The sequence below is a fragment of the Actinia tenebrosa genome, unplaced genomic scaffold (genome assembly GCF_029948245.1).
Source record: "Actinia tenebrosa isolate PJP-AT-01 unplaced genomic scaffold, QUT_ActTen_1.0 PGA_scaffold12__29_contigs__length_12842862, whole genome shotgun sequence".
Classification (NCBI taxonomy): domain Eukaryota; kingdom Metazoa; phylum Cnidaria; class Anthozoa; order Actiniaria; family Actiniidae; genus Actinia; species Actinia tenebrosa.
Window position 1 is genome coordinate 9068849 of NW_028292572.1, and position 27612 is coordinate 9096460.

At 36.4% G+C, this 27612-nt stretch overlaps 2 protein-coding genes and 1 long non-coding RNA gene across 13 annotated transcripts in view; 2 read left to right on the forward strand and 1 right to left on the reverse strand.

The window, feature by feature from the left end:
* LOC116293246 (galanin receptor type 1) overlaps positions 1–5938 on the forward strand; it is a 115943-nt gene extending 110005 nt beyond the window's left edge. For 10 of the 11 annotated variants that reach the window (XM_031700682.2, XM_089028186.1, XM_031700827.1 and 7 more), the window contains 2 exons: positions 1593–1758; positions 4439–5938. In XM_031700682.2, the coding sequence (XP_031556542.1) occupies positions 4470–5531 (1062 nt within the window). In that variant the 5' untranslated portion in view covers positions 1593–1758; positions 4439–4469 and the 3' untranslated portion in view covers positions 5532–5938. Of the gene's footprint in view, positions 1–389; positions 590–1592; positions 1759–4438 lie in introns of those variants that run through there. The other variant, XM_031701258.2, reaches the window with a different exon arrangement.
* A 3694-nt stretch (positions 5939–9632) lies between these two features.
* The window catches only part of LOC116286593 (uncharacterized), a 40304-nt gene continuing 22324 nt past the window's right edge, over positions 9633–27612 (reverse strand). The window contains exons 21-34 of the mRNA XM_089028579.1: positions 23725–23866; positions 23284–23422; positions 21258–21450; positions 20155–20293; positions 19710–20014; positions 17624–17762; positions 16447–16754; positions 15899–16034; positions 15006–15334; positions 14368–14506; positions 13247–13395; positions 12515–12661; positions 11930–12068; positions 9633–11153 (exon numbers count right to left, since the gene is read on the reverse strand). Of these exons, the coding sequence (XP_088884705.1) occupies positions 11143–11153; positions 11930–12068; positions 12515–12661; positions 13247–13395; positions 14368–14506; positions 15006–15334; positions 15899–16034; positions 16447–16754; positions 17624–17762; positions 19710–20014; positions 20155–20293; positions 21258–21450; positions 23284–23422; positions 23725–23866 (2415 nt within the window). The 3' untranslated portion in view covers positions 9633–11142. The remainder of the gene's footprint in view (positions 11154–11929; positions 12069–12514; positions 12662–13246; positions 13396–14367; positions 14507–15005; positions 15335–15898; positions 16035–16446; positions 16755–17623; positions 17763–19709; positions 20015–20154; positions 20294–21257; positions 21451–23283; positions 23423–23724; positions 23867–27612) is intronic.
* On the forward strand, positions 16700–19886 carry LOC116286688 (uncharacterized). The gene is made up of 4 exons (XR_004195984.2): positions 16700–16821; positions 18083–18112; positions 18179–18270; positions 19773–19886. It is a non-coding gene; the product is annotated as an uncharacterized LOC116286688 (long non-coding RNA).

Genomic DNA, 27612 nt, shown 5'->3' on the forward strand with positions numbered 1-27612 from the left:
ATTATCTTCTTCGATTTTGCTTTTTGGTTAAAAGGGGGCATTTTTTGTTTAATTAGATTTCACAACACATCGTTAGCTAGTGTTTATGTCTTGAAGTGTGAAATCTCAAAGCCCTGGGTTGTTTGTCATAAACAGTTTTCTTCTGTGTTTGTCGCCTGTGGTAGAATAAGACCCAAAGCCTTAGTAATTTTCCATTTTTGCCATTAATTTCATTAAACTAAGTATTCACATTAAAATAATTAGCAAAGAATACATTTTCATATGTGATTTTTCCGGTAGATCGATCAGTTTACCATGACAATTTGGCGCTAAAACCTTTGCACTGCATTATGGGTGCTCCGTTTTCTATTAGCAGACTCATTATCGTGGTTTCTCGCTAAACGTGTAATTGCAAAGAGCCAATTTATCTGTGTTTTAAGGCACGGATATACATGGATTATTGGCAAAACTAAGTCTTAATAATATTAAGACGTAATCTGTTGCCAAATATTCATTACTCCTCGGCAAACACTTCAATTACAGTTTGCTCAATTTATGAAAAGCTTTCCGAGTTTTCTCACAGCATGAACTCATCGAAACCACTGATTCTGTAAGTTTAAACTTAAAATCATAACATTTTTGTATATAAAATTCAGTATTTTTTCAATCTATTATACTTAAACACCACAAATGCTACTGTCATCAAGATTGACTAACGAATTCAAGGTATACCCAAACCTAATGCCTTTTCAATATATTCCCAATGTCGTTGTTTTGATTTCTTATTAGTCAATGTGCTGGAAACCATGGATCAGTCGAAATCTGTGATTAGAATCTGAAAACTAAATCCCCACGTCTTTCAAAAGCAAATGAAAAAAATCCCGATATATCAGTAGCTCAGCGCCAAACCAAATTGTACACTCAAAGTTTATCTCTGTAAAAGTCTATGACTGATATTGTGCAATGGTTTACCAGCATCAAGTAAATCGGAAAATCTCAAGAACTCTCTCACTATCTAACCAAAACATTCTATTCCGACTCATAGGAAGATTCCATATACTAATATAAGACAACTCCTCTGTAATTTATACAAGAGTTAGTACAATATTCACGATTTCTAGCGGCTATTAACATTTCTAGTAGCCGTGATAAAATGTTTACATTCATGTTACTAAACTAGAACTTCATTCATAGTGGAATGGCCGCTTTGGGGTTAGTTGCTTCCTTTATTTTTTTCACATTTGTGACCTACAAAATTCCCTTTAAATTCTTGATAAAATTCGGCGTTTTTCACAACTTTTAATTTAAATATATATATATATATATATTGTTGATCGATGCAGAAGTTATGCAAGAATAATTTGGGTAATTTCAGTATAATTCCTGGGAAAACACCACATGATTATTATTTAGGGTTCAAATCGTGTTTATTATTCTGTTGCCAGCTTTTAAGCCCCTTGTCAACCTCAAATTGATCGCCTGGTCTCTTTGAGCTCCTTATATTGACTTAGTTTAGGGCCAAGTGTGAATAGTTCAAGGCCATCTTTATTTCAGTTGATCTTCATTTGACATTATTTTTCATTGGTCACTCAAACTTTCACTTTCTGTTTTAGCGCTTGTATGACTATCAGCTGAGCCGAAATCAACAAACCAACCCAGCCCAAGAGACACATTGATTGAATTATTTGTCAAAGATCGTTTAATTGCTGGATAAATCCTGCTTATTCTCAAAAGGCCTTCATCTTCGAGCTGCAAAACACATCAAGACAGGACAACAAGGTACCTATCTCGACTACACAATCTTTTTTTTTTTCAGTTCTCTGGCACGATTTTTTTATTATGTATAGTCGCCCGCTGGCTTTGTGCCCGGCCGTAAAATCCTATTAGTATATCTTACTAAACACTTCAATACAATCCATTTACTTTAAACTACTTTACTGAATACAACTTATAAATGAAATAAACCCATACTCTTGGTGTTACTCTCTGTAATACAACTAATACTAAATCGATAATATGGGTATTTTTTGGTACTTTAAGGACAAACTCTCAAATTCAAACTTCAAGCTTTAATCACAAAACCATTGAATCATTTCTCACAATCCATATTAATGATTATTACAAGTCTTAAAGAAATCAACGTTCTCCAGTCATAGAGACTATAATTTTTGGTGGCTTCGTCTCAAGAATGACAGCAAATAATGCCACATTAAAATCAGCAGTAAAAAAAACGGTATGTAAAAAGATTCATCTCTATCGAGATATTGCACGAATCAGGGAATCAGGGAAGCCCTTGAAAGCTTCTAGTCATTTTATCCGCAAGTCAAGTATATTTTGACACAATAGAGCCATTTGATGTGAAAAACATTAGGTCATTTAAAACGTTTCCCAATTTTGTCATTTCAGTCTAGTTTTTATGCCTTTTTATCTTTGATAATTTATAGATACTTGATCACAATGCGTCCGATTTCTTTCAAACGGTTTACGATAACTACACTTTTACACTCATCTGATGTTCTGCAAATCGAAATTTTAGATGTATGTATGTGTGTTTTGGCTATTGCCCTAGACAACAGTGTAATAGAAACGATGGGCTCTGCATATTTTAAATGTATTTTCTTTGAAACGATTTTGTCTAAAAACCGACTTTTTCAGTGAGAATCGAGCAGGTCTAGGAAAATGGGAATGTTCAAAATGAGGGGGGGCAGATAAATGATATTCAAGTGTGCCAAAAAAGGAAAGGAAGGGGGAAAAAGAAGAAGAGAAAAAAGGAAGCAAAAAAGAAAAAGAATGAAATAAGTAAAAAAAATAAAGCAAGATAGACAGCCAATAGAAACCAGAGTCATAGAAATTTACATAGTAATTTGAGAATAAAACCTTTAAATGAAAAAAAGAAGAAAAAAAACTAGAACAAGGCTAACCAGGGCAAGTTGTGAGCAGAAGTTATGGAACATGATTCAAATGCTTGTGAGAAAATGAAGGTTGAATATAGAGACAAGTAGCAAATGACAAGGCTAAGGTTGTCAAGGTAGACATAGAACGTTGATATGGCATGTTACGACATCAAAGTGCAAATCTCATTGTTGAAGTCAAACACTGCCAAAGGTTTCATTTCGATGTCCAAAACCGTGTTTACATTCGAAAAAAAAAATGTGAATTTTAAGCTTGAAATATTTTGTCTTTACAATGAGGATATTCGAACCGTGAACAATTTTTTCAGTTTTTTTCAAGTTATTTGTTTGTGTCTTTTCGGGTCATTAATTACTGAACTTTCTACTGTTTCAAACCTTTAAAATGAAGCAATGAGTTCAAATACACCGAGTGATCCAAATAAATCTTACTCAGTTCATGTTAACAGCTCAAAGGAAGATTTACAGTATGCATTTTTATGTGACAAAAGACTCCAAGTGTTCACAGTTCGACTGCATGTCCTTCATCACTGTAAAATGAAAACTTTTCGCCAGTTGTACGTTTCTAGTTTTTATCTTTATATTTTTTGTCTCATTTCCTAAATTTTCAAATATGAAAATCGTGATAACGAAAACTAGACTATTTTGGTTTACTTTTAACTACTTGTTTAAGAAAGAGAAAAGAAATCAAACAGCGTTTTTGTTGACAAATGAAACTAAAAGATCATATTTCCTTTTCCTTTTCCTTTTCCTTTTCGTTTCCTTCAGCATCAATTTCAATTTCAACTTCACCTTTCTTTTAATCCAGTAATGCATTTTCAAATAAAATGGATTACTTTCATCCTGCTCATTTCCGTATTCCAACACTAATTCCTATGATTCTATGCTCTTTCGATATCATTTCAACTAAAAAAAAAAAAAGAAATGAGTAAACGAACCTTGCTATTTCAATTTCCTTTTTGATGATCTTAAGATAGCTTTGCCATCTGACAGCGAACTGTCCAGTTTGATTACTTTCTTCAGACACGTTATTCGCTAATTGAATCCAAATTCAATTTTCCACTTTTGACTTTCATGACGTTGTTATTATTATTGGTCGATTTTACACGATCAAGAGGTTTTTATCACCAAGTGTCGTTGTTTGTTGTTGGCTTTTCTCCTCCAGAAGCTATCGCCATGCATCGCGTTTTTAATATTTCAAACGGAAAACGAACATCAAAATACCCCAAGACCAAATCGCTTTTCAATGACAGTTGCAGAGGGAATTGAAGTGATTCAGATTTTATCTCTCAGTTCGTCCAAGCGGTGTTTGATGTTCTTGATTTAGGTAGAGCCGAAATAATCAATGCTTTCTCATAAGTTAACAATACATCGCACCCAGACTTCCAATATCACAACGATTATATCTCAAACATTCAGGCGCCCAATACATTTAATGCATGAGGTATTTAACAATAGACACCGCTGTGACATCATCTCTGCAGGTAATTCCTACTAAGAGAATTAAAAGCCTTTACCCTTGTGATTATTTATTCATATATCTTCTTCAGGTTAACGACAAGTGTCCATTCAAAGTCAGGCATGAATGTTTCAACTAATGCTACGTCTACTGTTCCTCCTCTTCCATCGGGATATTTAGCTGTCCGGTATACGAGACTTGTCTTATACCCGGTCATATTTGCTATCGGAGTGGTTGGCAACTCCATCGTCAGTGCTCTTATCCTCAAGAAAAGTAAGAACTCGACAGCCAATGGATACTTCATTCTCAACCTTGCCATCTCAGACTTGATGGCTCTGTTGCTCTATCTTCCCTTTGACTTGGCCTATCTGGAAAACCACTACGAGTGGCCCTTTGGTGCGTTTATGTGTAAGTTTATCAATTGTCTCAATAAGTTTTCTGTCATGGTATCTGGCTTGACTCTAGTTGCCATTGGTGTCGATCGGTATAAAGCTATAGTACACTCCCTGAAGAAGAGGCTCTCCAGACGAGACGCCATGATCATGATCACCGTAATCTGGCTCTTCTCTGCGGTCTTACAGCTTCCATACGTATTCGCACTCAAACTAGATCCTCGCGGTGAGTGTGTTATTGATCTTAGCTTCTGGAAAGGACCGTATCAGTTCGAGATGACCTACTTTTTTGGTGTCTTCACGCCTGAGTTCGTAATCCCAGCTATTGCACTCAGCTTCTGTTACGTCCGAATTTCAATTCATTTGGAACAAACTCATAAAAGAAACTCAAAACATGGCTTGTTTCAAGAATCCACGATGACTTTGAGGGAGCGCCAGAACCGCAAGACCACACAAGTTTTGACAGGGCTGGTAACAATCTACACTATCTGTATTCTACCTCATCAAATCTGTGTTCTTATGATCACTTTTCAAAGGAACTATCTCAATTCTGATATCATGAGGCTGGCCTACGAGTTCACAAGGCTTCTCACCATCACTAATTCTTGTCTCAACCCCATTATGTATGGAGCGATAAGTAAGGGCTTTCGCACAGATATACGGAACTTCTTCCGCGGTAAGCACGCTCAGACAGGCTCGTTTCGATTTCTAAGATCGACTCATTCACGAAGTCCAGAAACAAAGAACTTGAAGGATATCATGTACAATCAAGAAAACTCCTTCAAGCTTTGAATACAAAAACAATACAGAAACAGAAAAAATAGATGAATATAATTCTCCTATTATAGTATCTTCTTCATGGTGTACTGATCGAATAAACTTCTCAATAGTTCAGTTTATCATGCATATTTTTCGTTCTGTTCATATTATCAAAATCCTTCTGATATACATTTGAAAAAAGGAACAAGCTGGTCATTAGCGTAGTACAAACTATGTGAAAAGCAGCCACTTGATATACAAGTGCGTTTGCTTCAAGGAGGTCCCTAATATTTGGCGATAAAAACTGGTCTTTAAAAGCAATCGAGACTCTACTACATTTGAATGAGAATAAGACCCATTTATGTACATATATATCAAAAACTAAAAATAAGGAGTTAAAACATTAAAGAGTTGAAGGGTAACTTCAAACTTTAGCCCTATGAAGACGTTTATTCTTAATTTGATATGTGCATGTAATATATATTACATATATATACACTTCATTGCAGAAACGACGTAGGGGGGAGGAGATGTGGGGGGTACTTAAAACCTCAAAGGAAATCCGCGAAACCTAGAAAAGGACTGAAAAAACAAATCCGCATATATCTCAAATATATCTTTAACAATATCTTATACCTGTCAACATGTCCTTTGATAAAACGTCTTGGAAAAAATCTCGAGCGGAATATCACTGGATAAACAAATATTATTATATTTTCATGAGTTTCATCTAATTAGATATTTATGTATTTGTATGAATGTAAACTACACTATTTTTGCTCATTCAAGCGTAAGGATAAACATATATAGAGCTTTTAAGAGTGACGTCAACCATTTGGAAAAACGACGACTTCCGGATTTTTCTTTAAATTTCTTCATGACATGATCTTTTGCCCAAAGTATTTTTTCTTTTTTTCAGGTTTAGGTTAAATCACTGAAAACTTTTTTCGCTTTATTTAGCGGTTTTAGCGAGCAGTTGAATCCGAAAATACGTCACAACTTAAAAGATCTATATTCGCCTGACACTAATGCACACCTATTTCATGCCATTGCGTCATGAAATATTCATCCCAATACACACACTTAGTCGGCAGATTTTTTTTCAACTTCCTAAGAATTTTCATTGAGTATTATTTTTTTCTGAGGACTACTTTTAAGATAAACGCATTTCAAAAAATGTTGGTAAAGATTTTGTTACATGCTGCATGGTGCATGTTGCTTACTAAGCTTTGAAATGTATTATATTTCATATGTAAATAATGTCAGCACAGTAGAAAATATACCGAAAAAACGTGGAGACAAAGTTTGGAATTTTTCATATATATAGTTGTGATTTCGCTGATAGGATTCACATCATCCATTAGGCAGCTCGGGTAGCTCGGGTTTGGTATGCAACGTGCTACACGCGACAATTTGTTTTGAAATTTGAAAAAGAAAAAAGAAAAGAAAAACTTGGTGAAGATCAAACAGTTAATAAAATAATCCTTTTTTCTTTTTCTTTTTCTTTTCTTTTTCTTTTTTCTTTTTTCTTTTTTTTTTTTTTCTTTTTCTTTCTTTCTAGATTTGAAAGGGCATTACTTCGAAGTCGTTTGACTTGCCTGTTTCTAAAAAGAAATATTTATACTGACTCAAATAAAGCGACTTTCTTTGCCAAAAATTGGAAGACGGAAAACTCCGTAAAGAATTTTTATCGCAAAGGATTATGGGGCTGAAATATCACTATCGCCTACACAATCCTTAGCGGTCAAATCTCTAAATTTATTTTTATTTTGAACTTAAAGGCAAATAACTAAGGTCTACTACTTTATTTAATACGAGAAATAAGAAAAATAGTAATGACACTCTTCTTGAAAACCTACAATACTCACAAAATACTGGGGTAATATAGCGGTTTTAGATCTCGTTTGAAAGTACTTGTACTTAGTTGACTTGTATAATCTTTCATTAGAAATGGTAATATTACTCAGTTTAGGCCAATGAAAGACAAATACACACAGTATGTATTCATGCGAGGGTTGATTGTTATTAGTCCTTATTAGCTCTTATTACACTTTTCAGGGTTTTTTAATCTCTTGAGACATATTTCAAAAATTAGTAATTTTCTTGTTTGTCTGTTCTATCCGTACTAACGCGTTTTTTACATCGAGGTAATGCGGACGGTTCCAATCAGTTGTGTTCGAAGTTTTATTGGTCGTAGCGCACACCCGCAAAAAAAAGAGAAAGAGATAAAGAAAGACGGGACACAGTGAGAGAAAGGCCTTGCGGTATGGTCACCCTACTTTTATATAATCGTAGCACTATAAGACCAGGACATGTTAATAGCATTACGCTTACTTAATACACTTTTTCACCGAGTAGAATTCTTCATTTGAAATTATTTTCACAATCACCTTTTGTAATATTAATATATTATCTACAGTTTCTGCCGTTATTCGTATTATTTTTGAACTTATCGATAGCCTTAGACAGTCCATGCACCTATACTTTATTAATAGTAATCCTCTTATGCCAATTTAACGCAAAGATTATCCCACTCAGTATTGTGATTAGACGAATGGATAATACTTTGTTTAATTCACCATTTTATGACAGCATTCTGGGCCAGGTGACTTTGCTTCTCAAACCCAGAACAAATTAGCAATTAGGCAACATTTTGTTTGGAGCTCAATGCATTTATCCTGGTTCCATGTTTTTTTTCTTTTGCTTCATACTAGAAAATAAAGAAAATTAAACTCTTCCGTGGAAAAGTTTACCAAATATTTGTTATAAATAGCATATTTATAAATAGCATATATTTCGTTGTTTAGTTGTTGTTGGATAATTTTTGTTTTGACAAGAGATTATAGAAAATATCCAGAAATCCCCGATGTTAAACAATGCAATGCGCACCTATATTTACCTGGTATCGGTACGAAAGGAGCAGACACACACTCGTCCTCGCATTTGAGAAAAGAGAAATTAGTTATTAAAAGGGATAGGCACGAGGTGCGATCTCCTCATCACAAATTAGTTCTGTTTTGCAAGTTTGGATATCTCAAATTTGACCGGCTAATGGCATCAAAAACGGTACATTTAAGTATCTTTTTACAGGTCGAAATTACTCGATCAGTTTTACTTATCTATACTTAGATCTTATTAACCGAGCGGGAGGTCTGTACGGGATAATCTTGACCGAGGTCGGAATGTACAGACCGAGGTCAAGATTATCCCGTACAGACCGACCAAGCTCGGTTGATAAGAGTTTTATTATATGACCACTTTTCATTGAAAAGGACAAAATGTTTTCGCCGTAAGATTAATATGCGATCGGACCGGTTAATACTGGAGAATCTAGACCAGTCCGCGTTGCGATCTATCCAATCAGATTGCTCGATTTGCTAGTGTCCAGGCTCTAAGATTCACGGTCATATAATAATATTCTATATTGTTCTATGTCCTTTCAATTGTGTTGGCGGATATAGTGTCTGCAATCGTCATGTCCAAAATAACTTTAATTTCTTCCAGGGAAAATCTTCTGTTCTTATTAGCAAAGCAATAAAAATCATCCACTGGCACACTGGTAAGCTGATTACGATATACCTCAGGTGTTACCGGACAGAGAAAAGAATCTAAAAATAGGGTCTTGAAACTCCGGAAAGTCAGCAACTGATAGCAAGAAAGATGCCGCAACCACAATTCCGAAAAAAAGCTTAATCCGACTTGTTCTTTTTCAAAACCATGGTTAAGATAAAAAAGGTTTGTTGATTAACGTCGTTTGGTCTGGACAGGAGCGGTACTTTTTCCTTTGTGTATTTTTGGTATTTTATTAAAGCCAATAACTCCGCAATTGAAATAGTCAACCATGAACCTAATCCGGCACCATTTTGACTTTTTTATATACGGTCGAGTCTAAGATCTTGTATGTACCATTTGATGGTAATCTTATCCTTTGCCTCAGCTTATTGGTGGTTTTCAACCATTCCCAAGAGAATTAAATAACGAAAGATACGGCGGCCATGTTGGAGGATATAACAAAAGAATTCATTGACAATTCTTTTGTTAAAGTCCTCCAACATGGCCGACGTGAAAACCATCAATAGTTTGATGGTATGCAACGCCACTACTTAATAATGTATGAGCATGATTTTTGCGGTTATAGAAATTTATTATGCCTGATAGATCGTACATAAGGATTTCTTTGCACATCAACGAGTTCAAGTTTTTCGTGTGTGATTTTTATATTTTATTTGAGCTTTTTTCTTTTGCTTTCTTGATTGAAGCAAAGTTGTCACGTGGTATAGTTTTCATGCATTAATATCGTTTATTAATAATAATTAATTAAGGTTTATCATGCAACTCAAAAGTTTTGTTATAAAACTCAAGAACTTCGCTTTTCTGATTATTCATTCCTATTTCAAAGAAATTAAATAAGAAATGAATAAGTATAGTCTTTGATTTATATCCAAGATGAATTATCCTTTTCATTTTAAGGATTGTATTTATTAGCCGATTATATAGGGTGTTTCAATTGATCGTCCAAACAGAACAATCTTGTCATTAACCAATGAAAACGATTGTTTTTAGCCAATTAAATATCTAGATATGGGGAGTTGATATTTTTCAGTGTCACGGATTCTCGAAGCAGTGACATGACACGGACATGGCAATATCGCTATAGATATGGAATAGTCGCTTTTAAACCAAGATGATCGAAAGCAACTCTTGTCAGTAAGTTACGCATGCAAATAACAAAAGTAAGAAAAAAACTTAAGCTATTAAATATTAACATACAAATTACGCCCCGTGCACACCTGTCCGGGTATTAGACGGAAAAGACCGTTTTGGATTAAGTCAAATACCGCTGTGCTCGTTGATTACAGACTCATTTATACAAAGTTAGCCTCATTACAGTGTACTAATATTCAAAAATACCAACGGTGAAATAAAGAATACAGAACTTCAGCAATACAAACACTTTGAAATTCCACGGACCTTCACTGGAACACATGAATATTCAAAATAACTCCATTCGGAATCGATTGTAACCGTGACAGAGCATTCAAACTGGAGGTTTTTTTTCGTTTTTGTGGAATGGCCTTGTGAACGCGACTTTTTGAAAACGATTACGCGTAGACGAAAGCGTTTTGAAAAAGGGGTTTGTAAAAATTCCGCTTTTAAAAATATCCGGATATTTGTGTACGTGGTGTTAGAATCACTTTTCCTTTTATTTGGACACATGCAAATTTAACTGTTTTTGAAAATAAGTCAAAAATAGACCACGTTCGATATCTTAAAGTTCAGGCTTGATAGCGAGGCTTTAGTCGTATGGTACAAATATGGATCACGAAATACATTTATTGTTAGGAATAAAATAATGTACCATATACGATGTCACTACCTTTCGGCAATAATTAGAGAACTAGAAGTTCACTAATTTAAGAACGTTATAACCGAATCTACAGCACTATACGGCTACTAATCCTATTGAGATGTAATGCAATTTTGAACATTTTGTTCCAGAGACCCTCAGTATCGTGATAGAAGTTTAATAACTCGAATGTGGCTTATTGATAGAACTTGTAGTTACATGCAGGTGCTTCCGGTTCCGTTATTCGTTATTCAGTAGTGGTGATCGGTTTTGTTTTTGTTGATCCATCAATTTAGGTTATGGACTTACTGTGAAGAAGAAAAAAGAACAGTATGAAGTATTAGATGTTTAAATCTGTAATTTTCATAACAAGAGCTACGTATACGCGGTGTGCGCTTTGGTGTCCATTCTCATATTAAATTCTCCTTTTTTTGTCCTATTTTACTATTTAACTATTTTACGCGATCCTCATGACAAGCCTCTGCCTCAAGAAAACCGAGCTACCAGGGTTTGCCCTTTTGCTAAACATGAATAGTTCCCTTCACAGTTCCCTGCACCATCTTGAAAGGTAGCCGTGCCTAGCATCGAAGCGAGACGAACGGCGAGCTTGCAATGATAGAGACATGCGAATAATTGTTCAAGGTGTTAAAAAAGGTCTCTATCATTGCAAGGTCACCGTTCGTCTCGCTTCGATGCAAAGGCACGGCTACCTTTCAAGATGGTGCAGGGAACTGTTTTTAGGTTCCTGATTTTTAGTTTAACTTAGGGATGACTATCTTGCCAACGCCGTTGAATTTTCTACACGAGTGCTACTTCATTTTTGAATCTATTTCTCGGCGGTCCGATCATTAGATTCAGCAATGAGTATATAGCATCATATGTTTACCTTTTACCCGAAAACGTTTTTCAGTTTAGTGAAGAAACGATTCCAAATCAATAAAGGGAATTTGTATAGTGGAGTCGTGGCAGGCATGTCAATTTACGGATAAGAACAAGTCAATTTTTTTTAAGACACCAGATTTCATTTCCAAAAAACACTTGGCTGGTGTGAAATCACTCTACACTCTATTACTAGTTGGATTACCTTCACATCCATAAACCTCTGTCTTCAACTCGATAGATTTAACCCACACCTTGGGAAGGAAGCGGATATACTGGGTCGTTATGTTGTAAGGCAGATATTGTTGAACGATTTCTTGTTGTGTAGTATAACCAGCAAATCCCTGAAAAGGGGAATATAATAGACCACTTGAGCTTAGACGTAATGCACAATTCACTTTATGAACGAGCCGTACAACGACAGTAGTCATGCGTAATTTATGTTCGAGCATTTTGATTGGATGAGTAGTAATCTTGCGCTCTGTGATTGGTTCAACTGATGTTGTGCCGTGACAGTGTCGTGTGCATACTGTACTAAATACACTGCTCCTCCGTTATTATTTAATAATAATAATAATGATAATAATTTTATTTATATAGCGCATTTACCAATATGCCCAAATGCGCTTTTTTACTTCTTAATTCTTCGTTTACACGTTACGTCTTTGCTGCCATGTTGGTGCTATACTATTAACTATGATTCCACCAACATGGCCATCATTTACTTGACTTTGACAGCTATTGACTCTCTTGGGAATAGTTGCACATCTTCAAGTGAAGTAAGACTCACCTTGACTACTTGATTCTCCGTGTAGTTTGCCCAGCTCGATCCGTCGTCGGAATACTGTATGTTATATTCATGCAATTTTATTGATAAGCCCGTCCTTCTTCCTTGAGTAGCAACAGCGGTTACAACTTTCTTTTTTCCAAGATTAATCTACGCAAAGAGGTAAATGTCAGTCTTTAAATTATTCAATTACTCATTCACTCCAAACAAATGCTTAGAATGTTTGTTTTTTCAAAAGTCCCCTTCACAGTTCCCCGCACCATCTTGAAAGGTAGCCAGGTCTTTGCATCGAAGCGAGACGAACGGTGAGCTTGCAATGATAGAGACCCCTTTTTAACACCTTGAACAATTATTCGCATGTCTCTATCATTGCAAGCTCACCGTTCGTCTCGCTTCGATGCAAAGGCACGGCTACCTTTCAATATGGCGCAGGGAACTGTGAAAGGTATTATTATTATTATCCTTTTTGTGCTGTTGATTATGAGCATTTACAGTCAAACACCTAAAATATGCCTGGAATGTTAAACATAGTGTTCTGATCAATCATATGCGACAGTTAATTAAAGATTGATTGATTCTCGTCGGCGATTGGTCAGAACATTATGTTTAACCTTCCAGGCATAGATGTTCACGGTTTTCTTAGTTTGAGTGTTTTTTTGTTTTTTTTTAATTATTATTTATTTATTTATTATTTATTTTATTTTTTTTAATTTTTGGAGAATGAATTATTAATACCTGGAAGTATGGCTCCGGCGCAGAGTTAGCTGAATACCATCTATCTTTCCTGTGGTTTCCTAGTCTTCCATGTGTTTCGGCTTTATGAGTGGAAGCTAACTGACTTTCTGGTATTTGGTAATTCTCCATTCCAAGTGGTTCTGAACAAGCTGTAAACACAATATATTAATGAGGTCTTTTTCTCTGAACAATATACTATAAGAAAAGTACGTGGACCAATCAGTCGTGGTGCTCAACTCAAGAGAGTTACTAGAGGCCGTATACATAAAGGTATGTTATATGTTCCAGTTTTTTCATAGACCTCCTCGGCTCGGGCGTAATGTTTTCCCATTTCAGACCACGTGTCATTCCCTAGAGTATCATTCCTTCGTTTAAGGTTTGCGCTCGGTTGCACATAAGAAGACACATGAATATGGATAAAACTCAAGCAGAGAATCTTATTCTCAAGGGAATGAACGTGCTCTTTTTTTTTTTTGAGGAGATCTATTGCATACCCAGCGTGAAAAATTAACCAAGTAAAATACATACTAGTAGACGCTAATTAAGATTTTTCCTTCTGTGTTACTTTTACTTTTAGGCACTATTTATACAATTTTGTTTCACGGGCTAAAAATAACTTGTGCACTAAGAGCTTTCTTTTGAGAAAAAAATGCTGTTTTTCTAATAGACCAGTCATTGATTATCTCCTGTTTGGGGTTAGAGGAGTTAGGGTGGATCACATGGTTTTTAGACAATTGAAGGTGCATCATCTATACATTGACAGTATTAAAAGGGGATCACTCAATAGAGGTTTTGCACCATCACTTGCCTGTGGTTAGATGGCAGAACAACAAAATCCCTTTGCTCTCGGGAATTGAATTCTTTCTTATGTAAAACGGTTGTATTGTTCCTGCCATCTAACACGGTTGCCGTCACGTGACGGTGCAAAACCTCTTTTATGTGAAAGTAGCAGCAACTAGCTTGTAAGGGGAAGAAGCACAAAAAAGAAAGTGCCTCTTGAGGAATTAGGTTTTTTTGAGAAATTAGAATCCTCTAACTCCAAACCCTGGCAATAGATAATCACCACTCCCTAAGCAATACAAGTGACTCGAGTTATACATAGAATTTAATAGATATTTTACCTTTGCAACCGTAAAGCTCTACCCTCATGCAAATGCGTGATTCCCATTCCTTTGCTACAATCCGGACAAATCTTGTTACAACTTCATTCTTGAGATCTTTCTTTACTGTCTGATAGGCTTTGGTTATTCCAGGAAACTCCTATTCAAGGTAATATATAAGGCAAAGGAAGTTATTATTTGAAATGTTTTTGAAATTTGAAGGATAACGTAAAGAAAGAAAACAGGGAAGAAGACGACAACTAAGAATAAACAAAACGATTTCAAATCAGTAGACCTTTTGACTGACACAGCGGCCATCTTGAATTATGGTATGCCAAGGGAGCAAACGTAGAAATTTCATAAAGCATAGAGGTGCAGGGTTACGTTTTCCAATGATTTGAAATCTTGGTGTTTCGCTTATTGTTCCATCTACCAGCAAGTTCAATTGCCTTTTAGATGTGCTTCTCATTGAAAGTTATATAAAGAAATACCAGCTGTGCAGTCTATTAATTTTCCAATCGTTGCCCCCCCCCCCCCACACACACACACACACGCCCTTCCCCCCCCCCCCCCCCCCCCCCGGTAAGAAGGTATACTCAGTGTTGCCATTATCAATCCAATCCTTCCAGCAGTCTATATCAAGCGAAAGGCTAGCTTACCATTAATATACCATTCTCAAAGTATTCGTTCCACTGACCACCATCTCTGCTATATTTCAAGGTAAATTTCTTAACCCATGCTTTAGTATCGTTCAAGCTCTGCGTCTTGGTTTTGGCTTGTAGAGCTACTCCTTTTACTCGATAGAGAAGCCCGAGATCAATCTGTAAATATTGACCTGATGTGTTTTCTTTAGAGCACCATGCACCTTGACCAAGGTGATGATTAAGTCTGGCATTAGCAGGAGAGAATTGATGACCCCGTGAAGACGATGCAGTCAACGCTGAATCCGGAATCCTCGAGTCCTCCATTCCAAGATCCGAATTACAGACTGGAATATATAAAGCGTATAAGGTCAGACAAACGTAATAAGATATTAATTTAGTCGGTGTTGGGGCTAGTATAATGTAAGTACACCAAGTCTCTTGTTTTAGAGATAATTATTTTCAGCAAAGCCAAAATGCGTTAGCAGCACATAAAAATCTCTGATCATCTATCTAACATACATCATCATCGATAACAACAATATGACACCTATTTCAAAAGACGTTGTCGGTTGCATATCTGAAATCAGAAATCAGAGACCGATTGGAATTGTGTGGGACTGAGTGCTTTCTCGTTAAAAATTCAATATGCACTTACCAAGATAGTTTGTCAGTGCAGGTCATCGCTCAAAGTTAGTATATCAAGATATTTTGCGAACTACTAATTAAAACCACAAACAATTTACAGCTTACAACCCACAATTCCTTTCGGTCTCAGATTTCAGATCTCCGACCGACAATGTTTTTTGAAATAGGTATATATCTTCATCTTATAACAAAAGATAAGACAGAATATATGATCAGGTTTTGATCCCTCTGTAGAAATTCAATATGTCAGTTGGAAGACATACCATCGTGCCCATAGAAAGCAACCTTCATGCATCTTCCAACAGCTGGGATGATACCAATTTTTATGTACTTGGCTTCAATAGGGAACTGAAGTTCGTGGAAATGTCCTTCTGCTAAAGACCTTTCTCGGTTTATATACTAACCAGAAAAAAATGAATGAATAATAATAATAATGATAATAATAATAATAATAATAATAATAATAATGGGAGTTTTTTATATAGCGCATTTCAAATATCTCAATGCGCTTTACATTTATAACCAGTGGAGGACTTTACGGGCTGCATATTAATAAGTGGTGGGATAGCAAAACTATCATGTCTAAATTAAGAGGTGCGGTTGCCTTTCTTTCTGTCTTTTTATTTTTTATTTTTTTAGGTTTTAGTTTAGGTTTTCTCCTTCGCAACATGCAAACGCATATGTACGCCTAGCATGCGTTCAGCCGGTATTCTCCCGAAATAACCGGTTATTCAGTTCGACAGAAATTATACCGGATGAGCGTAGGCTAGGTGTACACCTAGATGCCAGAGACCCCAAATCTTCTTCTTACTTCTGATACAACAGTTTCTGATTCATCTTCATAATGTGTCTTCCAGGTGACGCCGTCCGTACTGTAAGTTATCTTGTATTTAGAAACATATTGACCGTTGACTGGATGACCCATGGTCACGATTTTAGTTATCACTTGACTTGAAGTGAACTGTGCTTGCAGGTAGGGGTTAGAGTCGTCAGAAGCAGCACACCAGGCACTGTTAAGTGACGAAACTTCAGCATCTGAAACCGATGCTCCATTGGAAGACGCGGAGAGTGTATATGACGTAATACGATGGTGGCCGAAACCACGTGACTCGCTGCATGCTGAAATGTCAAGCCACGAAAATATTGAGCTTAAAAATGGGATGTTCCGAAGTGGGTATGAAAAAAGGTATTTCATCTAGTAACTTTTAATAGGGCGATAAGATAAATCAGGTTCTAGTTATATTTAGCAATTATTCGCAGAAGGCGAAGTGAATATTGGAGAGTATTTACCGAGACGCGATTCTTCGAACGGCGAGGTAAATATTTTCCATATTCACTGAGCCTGAGGCGAATAAATGTTTTAGCATATACCAACTTGTGTACAGAGTAACTTATTTTTAAATACAATAATTCAATAAAAACAAACAAACAGAAACTTTTAGTCTGCGTGACAAATTCACGCAAAACGTTTAGCAACTTTTAGGCCATACTTCGTTGCCTTTTTAGTATTGATAGGAATGGCATTTACTTTCATTTTTTTCAATTTCCTCATCGGAAATTGTAGCAAAACGATTGCCGGCAGATCCCATTTTGTTGCCGACTCAATATTCCGAGATTCAGAGGTGAATATCGTACAATATTCACCTCCTATTAACCAATGAGCGCGCGCGTTCTTAGGAAGTACACAAGTTGGTATATGCTAAATTTATTCATACACCTATTTCAAAAAACGCTGTCATCGCCAAGGTGCGATAGGTGATAGGTCATTTCGAAATGGAAATGGTTTCGTTGACTACAAAGAACATTGAATCAGTCTCAACAATAAGGTCCATGTTCTTGACGAGAATAAGAAGCAGAAACACAAGTTATTTTAGCTGTTCTTGGAATGAGCTATCTTCTATCGCTTTTCGCCTATCGCCTTTTACGAGGACAACCGTTTTTGAAAATAGGCGTATAAAAATTCTCACGGCGTTGAATGCATGACCTACCCTCACATCCATAGAGTTCCGCTTGCAGACATATTGCGGCTTGATATTCTAAAATCACGATTCTAACGTGTGTTGCTACAATTCTTCGTTCAAACCGGTGTCTAATCATTTCATGTTCTCCAACAGGACCCTTTAAAATCTAAAAGATAAAGCATTTATTAATTTTGATCCCATCAGATCGGTCAACGCAAAATACTCCAGTTTCGAGTTCTCTGTTGTTCAGGGATAGCCTCGACTTTGTGCAGAATATTCATGTGTTCCAGTGAAAGTCCGTGGAATTTCAGTGTTTGTATTGTTGAAATTGTGCATTCTTTACTTAGCCGTTGGTATTTGGGAATATTTAGACACCAATACGAGGCTATCCCAGTATGAATGAGCCTGTAATCAATGAACACAGCAACAATTGAGTAATATGAAAACGGTTTATCTTACGAAGCTTTTTTTTTTTTTTTTTTACAGTGGGTTATCTGCTGCGCAATCGAGAGTCAGGTACATAGTATGGCATTGAAATACAACTTTTTGTTTCATTTCTTATTTCATTTTGTCTCATTTCAGAGCCGTTGTACAAATAAATGTAATGACAGAATCTTTGTTCGGATGTCTCGAAATTAAACTTTACTCAAGGGAATCGTGACAGAAGACCTCAGGTGAGAAACCTTTGAATCAATAGATCTATAATGATAGTATACTAATAAATAAACAACGTCTACACTTGTCATAAGAGTGTTTACACATGACGTCACAGCCGCCATATTGGTGTACGTTTGACAATAACTTTGTCATTAGTTTCTTTTGTTAGGTACACCAATATGGCTGCCATCTCTGTTGTCGGACATGACGTCACAGCCGCCATATTGGTGTACCTTTGACAATAACTTTGTCATTAGTTTCTTTTGTGAGGTACGCCAATATGGCTGCCATCTCTGTTTTCGGACATGACGTCACAGCCGCCATACTGGTGTACCTTTGACAATAACTTTGTCATTAGTTTCTTTCTTTCTTTTTTTTTTTTTTTTACATAATGGCTGCAATCTCTATTGTCAGTTATATCTCTAGAGTCTGAGTGAGATATTCTTTTGTTTTAAGAATCATACAAGTTAGGCTATCGGGTCGATACGATGCTCGTTGCCTCATTTGCATCTCGTTTGCATGCATCCACAATATCTGCTATTATATCAGATAAACATTTGAATTTTAAGAAATTAATTTTAATTTTTGAATCATTCTGTATCATTTCGTATCGTATGTCATTCCACATTTTAGGACCTTGAAAACGAGCAGAAACATGCCATAATTATTTCTTTGACAGATTCAATGATTGCTTTGTAGAAAATCTAGTGTTATAGCGTTTTCAACGGATGACGTCACTATTGTGCATTTTAGGATTGAAATGGGACAAGACAAGCCAAGCCAAGCACACATACTAATATATTGCAACAATGTTTTGTTGTCTCATTGTTTCCATCTAGTGGGAAAAAATTTGGTTTGACGACTGATATTATTCTTCTTTTCCATGTAACCGAATCCTTTGTTTAAAAAGTTTGTCAAATCGAGTCCACAAGACTTTTCGTCTTCGTCACTCATTGAGCATTAGATTAGCGTTAATGAAATCAAACAAACTTTTTTATACATAAGCTTTTCGGGTTCGGGTTGAGCTAAGCATGGTCTAGCTGACTTTAAACAACCCAGAGGTTGTTTCAGGGTTTGATCTCTGAGTTAGCAGTGCACTGACTTAGATCAGCCCAGAGGTTGTTTCAGGGTTTGATCTCTGAGTTGGCCATGCCTTGACTTAGGATCAGCCCAGAGGTTGTTTCAGTGTTCTATCTGTGAGTTAGCCATGCCTTGACTTAGACCAGCCCAGAGGTTGTTTCAGGGTTCGATCTGCGAGTTATTCGTGCTCTGACTTTGATTAGCCCAGAGATAGTTCTAGGTTATCAAATTTGAATTTATTTGAATTTGAAATTTTGAAGGTTTTTAGGCCTGTACTGTTGCTCTCACACGTTTGTGAGACTTTATTTTAGAATAGTTATCACACAGGCAAGCTATGTAAGGATCTTGAAGTTTGGGTTTTGGATTAATAACTTACTTTATCTTTTCCATTGAATTTATAAGTAACATAGTTAATGCCATCTCTACTGTACTTGAACAGAAACTCTTGGATGAAGGTTTCGCAGCAAAATCTTCCCTGGACAGCAACAGCACTGATGCCCTTTGCTGCGCGACCGACATTAATTTGTAGGAAGTCATCATTCGTGGTTGAAAGAATACAAAAATATTTGGAAGGGCCAGATCTGTTCAATCGAGAGCTGGGAAGATTGCCTGAATCTGTTGACGCTTCAATATTTCGCAAAGGAATATTGTAGTTCTCCATTCCAAGAGGATCGCCACATTCTTGAAGGGTAAGAGGCAAATAGCTTAGTTCATAGAATAATTTAAGCTTCATACCAAGGAATTGTATGTGTAAGAGAGAGAGAGAGAGAGAGAGATAGTAAAGTGGTGGGGGTGAGGGGCGGACAAACAATCAAACAAACCTTCACATCCTAGGAGCTCGATCCTCAAGCAAATATGGTTTTGCCAGGTTTTGGGATGAATGCGTATAAATCTGCCTTTTACTTCTGTGTTTATTGTAACAGTCTCAATGCGATACCCATTTGTATTGCCTGAAAATATCTAAAGAGCATAGTCCACATAATATTAAAACAAGATACGTGATGAACGAATCGATTACTAATAAGTACTTTGCCAATTTCCCGGAAATACTACTGGATACTATGATAGAACTCCATGTACTAGAACATAATAGAGCAGAGTTTTAGGTAATTTTATTACTACATGGCAACATTGCCGTCCAAGGTATTATGCATACCATGAATATCTCATTAAAGCAGCCCCAGAGTTATTATCTTATCTTTTTACTAACATACTATTTTACTGTTGCAGCATACTGGTATCATACTAGTATTTACTGCATAAGGGAATTCAATATAACCAATCAACCCCAAAGGTAGTAGTACTTGTAGCTTACAAGATGGTTATCCATAGGGGTTATTAATGATACGATATCTTGATATCTGATAATAATAATAATAATAATAATATAATAATATATATGGCTTATATAGCGTTTATACAAGTCTGTTCTAAGCGCTTAGTAACCTAACGTTAAAGGAATAAATAAATAAGATAGATAACTTAAATAAATGAGTATTGAGTTTAGATTTAAATAAAGATAAACTGTAAATATCTCTGATATCTTATAATAATAATTATTATAATAATAATAATAATATATATAGCATTTATAGCTTATATAGCATTGTTACCTTGCAGAGTCGTACGCACTTTTCACCTAGGTTTATTCCTTTATTAGCAGTGGAATATGGGAAGACGAATAATTAATGCGCGCGAAGGCTATTTATTTACACAAAAAACTCACTAAATCATTTTCATCAACCACAGCGCGAGTAAGAGAAGCGACTGGGTACGAGTGTTGTTACCTTCCAAACCATCATACACGACATGAATTTTCAACCAGCCCTAGGTGTATTGCTATTTTTGATAAGGTATTTTTGTGCTAGCAACTTTCAAGATGGCTGCATAGGGGTTATTAATGTATAAAAACATGGATTTGTACCTTAACAATCTCGCCTTCCAAAACGTCTTGCCAAGAAAATCCATCATCACTATAGGATAGCGTGAACGTTTTAACCCAGGATTCGGGTATGGTAGGCAAATCAGTCTGAGATCCTTTGCCTTGGATTTTAATTTTCGTGATTTTGTGTTTTGAGAGAAGATCGACTTGGAGGAACTGATTGGCATCGTTTAACCTGCAATTAATTTGCAATGTATCAGGCGTTTTGGAGATATTTTCTCTCCCTAACACATTTAGAATAGCCATAGGCAATCTAGATTTTCTATTAGATTTGCGGCGATATGTTCGATCAATTCAGATAGGGGACCCAAAGCTGAGCTCTGAGGAACACACAAATCATTTATTTATCTTTAATAGTTTGGATCATAACACCCTAACCAAAGCCTTGTGAAACTATACCAGTCGCGATTTAGGGATCCGAGTTCTGCGTTGGGTTTGTCGTTGGACCCAACGACCCAACAAGGCAAACATCAATATAAGGTATATGAGCTTACTTCTGATCACAGTTTTGTGTCTATGAAGGAAAAGGTGCTTGTGCGCATGCGCATCTATCGTTTTATCATAGGTCACGTGGCCTTTGATATTTGCACCATACTCTCACCTCCTGCATTTAATACACACCAGCATTCTTTTACATTTTCATGTTTCCTCTACCCTTTTTTTTTTTTTTTTTTTTTTTTTGCTAAAGCCATCTTTTCCTTTCTTAACTTATAACTTCCTCATTCCTGATGCTCCGTAACCTGCGCTGTTGTATAATAATTTTCTCCCATATCGATAGTTAACCCGGCGCCACCCGGAGTCCATGCAAAACTATCGTTTTCAAGACCATAACTATATTCACTATTCCGTAATTTAATAAGTTACACCGGATTGTCGAAATCAGTCGTGATATTGACGATGATGTAAGGTTTCTAGAATATAAAAGCCGTAAAACGCAACGGCTCAACTACCCAACCAGCCCAACAGCCTAACCGTCCAACATATTAAAAAACCCAACAGCCCAACAGCCCAACAACACAACAGTCCAACAAACCCAACAGCCCAACAACACAACAGCCCAACAACACAACAGCCCAACAACACAACAGCCCAACAAGCCCAACTGCCCAACAGCCCAATAGCCCAACAGCCCAATAGCCCAACAGCCCAATAGCCCAATAGCCCAACAAACCCAACAGCCCAATAGCCCAATAGCCCAACAAACACAATAGCCCAATAGCCCAACAAGCCCAATAGCCCAACAAACCCAACAGCCCAATAGCCCAACAGCTCAATAGCCCAACAGCCCAATAGCCCAACAACACAACAGCCCAATAGCCCAACAAACCCAACAAACCAAACAGCCCAATAGCACAATAGCCCAACAAACACAATAGCCCAACAAACACAATAGCCCAACAAACACAATAGCCCAACAAACCCAATAGCCCAACAAACCCAATAGCCCAACAAACCCAATAGCCCAACAAGCCCAACAGCCTATTGGGTTTGTTGGGCTATTGGGCTATTGTGTTTGATGTGCTATTGGGCTGTTGGGTTTGTTGGGCTATTGGGTTTGTTGGGCTGTTGGGCTATTGGGCTATTGGTCTATTGGGCTGTTGGGTTTGTTGGGCTATTGGGTTTGTTGGGCTGTTGGGCTATTGGGCTGTTGGGTTTGTTGTGCTATTGGGTTTGTTGTGCTATTGGGTTTGTTGGGCTATTGGGCTATTGGGCTGTTGGGCTATTGGGCTAACAAAGCGAAAGTACCTTTTCCTTCATAGGCACAAATCTGTGATCAGAATTAAGCTCATATACCTTATATTGATGTTTGCCTTGTTGGGTCGTTGGGTCCAACGACAAACCCAACGCAAAACGTAGATCCCTAAATCGTGACCCATATGTATACCGGGGTAATTAAATCAAATTACCTATATAAACGTGTATGAGTTTGCATTAGACCTTATTTTTACTTTCGTTATGCCTTTCTCAGATGAAATGGTACAACAGCAAAAAAAAGAAAAAAACACACCTTGCACACCAAGCTCCCCCGAAGTCTGAGGAACCCAACCTAGCCATCCACGGCGGGTAATTGCCACTTATCGACGAGGAAGCGGTCATGGCAGTTTTAGGTATTTTCCAGTCGGATACTCCAACCATGTCTTCGCAATCTGCAACAATGTTGGGGTGTACTTTAGCTTCGTTAAGCAACGGTGAGTGAACGGTTATGCTTCTCTGTTCATGACCCAAGAAAAGGTAGAGAAAAAAACTCTACCGCTTTTGCGTCTATAACTATACTATTGAACATGGATGATTTTAAATTTTTCACATTACATAGACTTTTACTTTGTTCAGTTCCAAACTCAGGTTTTTGCGCATTTAGTATTATTTAAAAAGAACATTAATTGAGTGTTTAATAAATTCTATATTCCTTTATGCCAGGAAAGTCTAAAAATCTTATATATACAAATACCTTCTTTTCCGTAAAGCTCGAGCGTCAAGCATGGAACTGGGCCATGAAACGTGTTTGGAATTACTTTTACATAACGGGCTCTGAATGGAAATCGAAGCGTTTTCTTTTCACCTTCTAAAGCATTGTTGGCCATCAGGAAACCCTTAAAATAGATCATACTATACAGATAAACCAATTTGACTTCGAAGCATTTCAATTCCCATATACTTATTTTAATAAACTTAGTCACTAGAAACTTTCACTCAAAGCTGACACCATTGGGGATAATGGGAAACATTTCATGTCAAACAAGTAAAGCTTGAGTAAGCTCTCAGGAAGTGAAACTATAACTGGTAAAAGATCTATCCTACCTTCAAAAACGGTCATTTTTGGCCTATTTTTGCCAAAAGGCATGGACTATTGCCCATATTTTTGATGAATTTTGGTACGTCTTTTTTGACTTCCCTCAAAAATTCTTATTTTGCAAAAAGGTTTATTTCTGGTCTATTTTGGCCCAAAAGCATTGACATTAGCCCATGGTTTTCATTCATTTTTGGTATTTTTTCACTTCACTCCAAAACTTTTTCAATTTTCTATTATCGCCAAAAAGCATGGACTATAGCCCATGGTTTTGATGGATTTTGGGTGTTTTTGACTTACCTGAAAAATTATCTTATTTCCGTTTTTGTCGTATTTTGGCCAAAAAAAAGCATGGACTATAGCCCATGGTTTTGATGGATTTTGGGTGTTTTTGACTTACCTGAAAAATTATCTTATTTCCGTTTTTGGCGTATTTTGGCCAAAAAAAGCATGGACTATAGCCCATGGTTTTGATGGATTTTGGGCGTTTTTTCAGTTCCCTCAAAAGTTACACCAATTTGGAAAAGGGTCATTTTTGGCTTATTTTGGCCAAAATGCATGGAATATACCCCATTGTCTTGATAGGCCATAGCCCATGGTTTTAATCGATTTTCTTTGTTTTAAACGTCTTTTGATTTCCCTCTAAAATTAATCCATTTTAAATATTGTTTATTTCCCCAGATAATTTTAGCCAAACACCACTAAAGCTGATGGAATACAACCTTCTCTACTGCAACACATAACATAGCGCGTAACATGATAAGCATGTTACAAAACACGTAACTCATCCCTGGTACATAGCACGTAACATGACAACCATCCTACATAACACGACAAAAAACACCCAAAATGGATAAAAACCATGGGCTATAATCCATGCTTTTTGACCAAAATAGGCCAAAAATGACCCTTTTCATAATTGAATTATTTTTTCAGATAATTGAAAAAATACCCAAAATGAAAGAAAACCATGGGCTATGACCTAAACATCACCCTTTTCCATATTAGGATAATTTTTGATTAAGTCTAAAACCACCCAAAATGGATAAAAACCATGGTGCATGCTTTTTGCTCAAAATAGTCCAAACATGACCACTTTACAAATTGAATTAATTTTTTAGGTAATTGAAAACTACTAAAATTTGCACAAAATCCATCAAAACCATGGACTATAGTCATGCTTTTTGTCAGAAATAGAACCTTTTTTCAATTTCATTTAAATTTTGCGCAAAGTCAAAAAACAACCAAAATCGGTCAAAACCAGGGACTATAGTCCATGCTTTTTGCCCAAAATGGGCCAAAAAAGACCTTTTTCCAAAATCAGATAATTTTTTATGGAAGTCAAAAAACACCCAAAATCCATCAAAACCATGGGCTATAGTCCATACTTTTTGGTTAAAATAGGCCGAAAATAAACCTTTTTCCAAAATCATATAATTTTTAAGGCAAGTCAAAAAACACCCAAAATCCATCAAGACCATGGGCTATAGTCCATGCTTTTTGGTCAAAATAAGCCAAAAATCAATGTAGGGGTTAAACACACACGTCTCAACTTCATATGCGCAGATTCGATTTATTCATCAAATGGTTTCACATGTAAACTATCCGATACACACACAGTAAAATCCTAAAACAAAGAGTATTACATTACGATGGTACAATACTGCAAGCAAGCAATGGCAAAGAACTTACCAATTGATGAACACACTGCACGAGAACATAACACATGAAGCTGATGATCACATTACACTAACACTACAAATGACAACGTGCACACGACGTGACGCGACAGCGACATTAACTGGTTAGCGGACTCACACAGCACAAAACGGCGGAAAAACAGGAATTCTATACTGTTGAGCTAGTGGCCTCAACAATCAACCTTTTCCAAAATAAGATAATTTTTAAGGGAATTCAAAAAACACCCAACATCCATCAAAACCATGGGCTATAGTCCATGCTTTTTGGTCAAAATGGGCCAAAATTCAACTTTTTCCAAAATCAGATAATTTTTAAGGGAAGTCAAAAAACACCCAAAATCCATCAAAACCATGGGCTATAGTCCATGCTTTTTGGCCAAAAAGACCCATTTTTCAAGTTTCATGATTTTTTCATTCTTTTCAAAAAGGTGTGAAAAACACCCAAAATCCATCAAAACCATGGCCTATAGTCCATGCTTTTTGGCCAAAAAGACCCATTTTTCAAATTTCATGATTTTTTCATTCTTTTCAAAAAGGTGTGCAAAACACCCAAAATCCATCAAGACTATGGGCTATAGAACATGCTTTTTGGTCAAAATAGGCCAAAAATAAACCCTGTTACAAAATAAGATAACTTTTAAGGGAAGTCAAAAAACACCCAAAATCCATCTAAACCATGAGCTGTAGTCCATGCTTTTTGGTCAAAATAGGCCGGAAAGGAAGCCTTTTCCAAAATCAGATAATTTTTAAGGGAAGTCAAAAAACACCCAAAATCGCTCAAAACCATGGGCTATAGACCATGCTTTTTGGCCAAAAATGACCCATTTTTTCAAGTTTCATGATTTTTTCATTCTTTTCAAAAAGGTGTGAAAACCACCCAAAATCCATCAAAACCATGGGCTATAGTCCATGCTTTTTGGCCAAAAAGACCCATTTTTCAAGTTTCATGATATTTTCATTCTTTTCAAAAAGGTGTGCAAAACACCCAAAATCCATCAAAACCATGGGCTATAGTCCATGCTTTTTGGCCAAAACGACCCATTTTTCAAGTTTCATGATTTTTTCATTCTTTTCAAAAAGGTGTGAAAAACACCCAAAATCCATCAAAACCATGGGCTATAGGCCATGCTTTTTGGCCAAAACGACCCATTTTTCAAGTTTCATGATTTTTTCATTCTTTTCAAAAAGGTGTGAAAAACACCCAAAATCCATCAAAACCATGGGCTATAGTCCATGCTTTTTGGCCGAAAAGACCCATTTTTCAGGTTACATGATTTTTTCATTCTTTTCAAAAAGGTGTGAAAAACACCCAAAATCCATCAAAACCATGGGCTATAGACCATGCTTTTTGGCCGAAAAGACCCATTTTTCAAATTTCATGATTGTTTCATTCTTTTCAAAAAGGTGTGCAAAACACCCAAAATCCATCAACATCATGGGCTATAGAACATGCTTTTTGGTCAAAATAGGCCAAAAATAAACCCTGTTACAAAATAAGATAACTTTTAAGGGAAGTCAAAAAACACCCAAAATCCATCTAAACCATGGGCTGTAGTCCATGCTTTTTGGTCAAAATAGGCCGGAAAGGAAGCCTTTTCCAAAATCAGATAATTTTTAAGGGAAGTCAAAAAACACCCAAAATCGCTCAAAACCATGGGCTATAGACCATGCTTTTTGGCCAAAAATGACCCATTTTTTCAAGTTTCATGATTTTTTCATTCTTTTCAAAAAGGTGTGAAAACCACCCAAAATCCATCAAAACCATGGGCTATAGACCATGCTTTTTGGCCAAAAAGACCCATTTTTCAAGTTTCATGATATTTTCATTCTTTTCAAAAAGGTGTGCAAA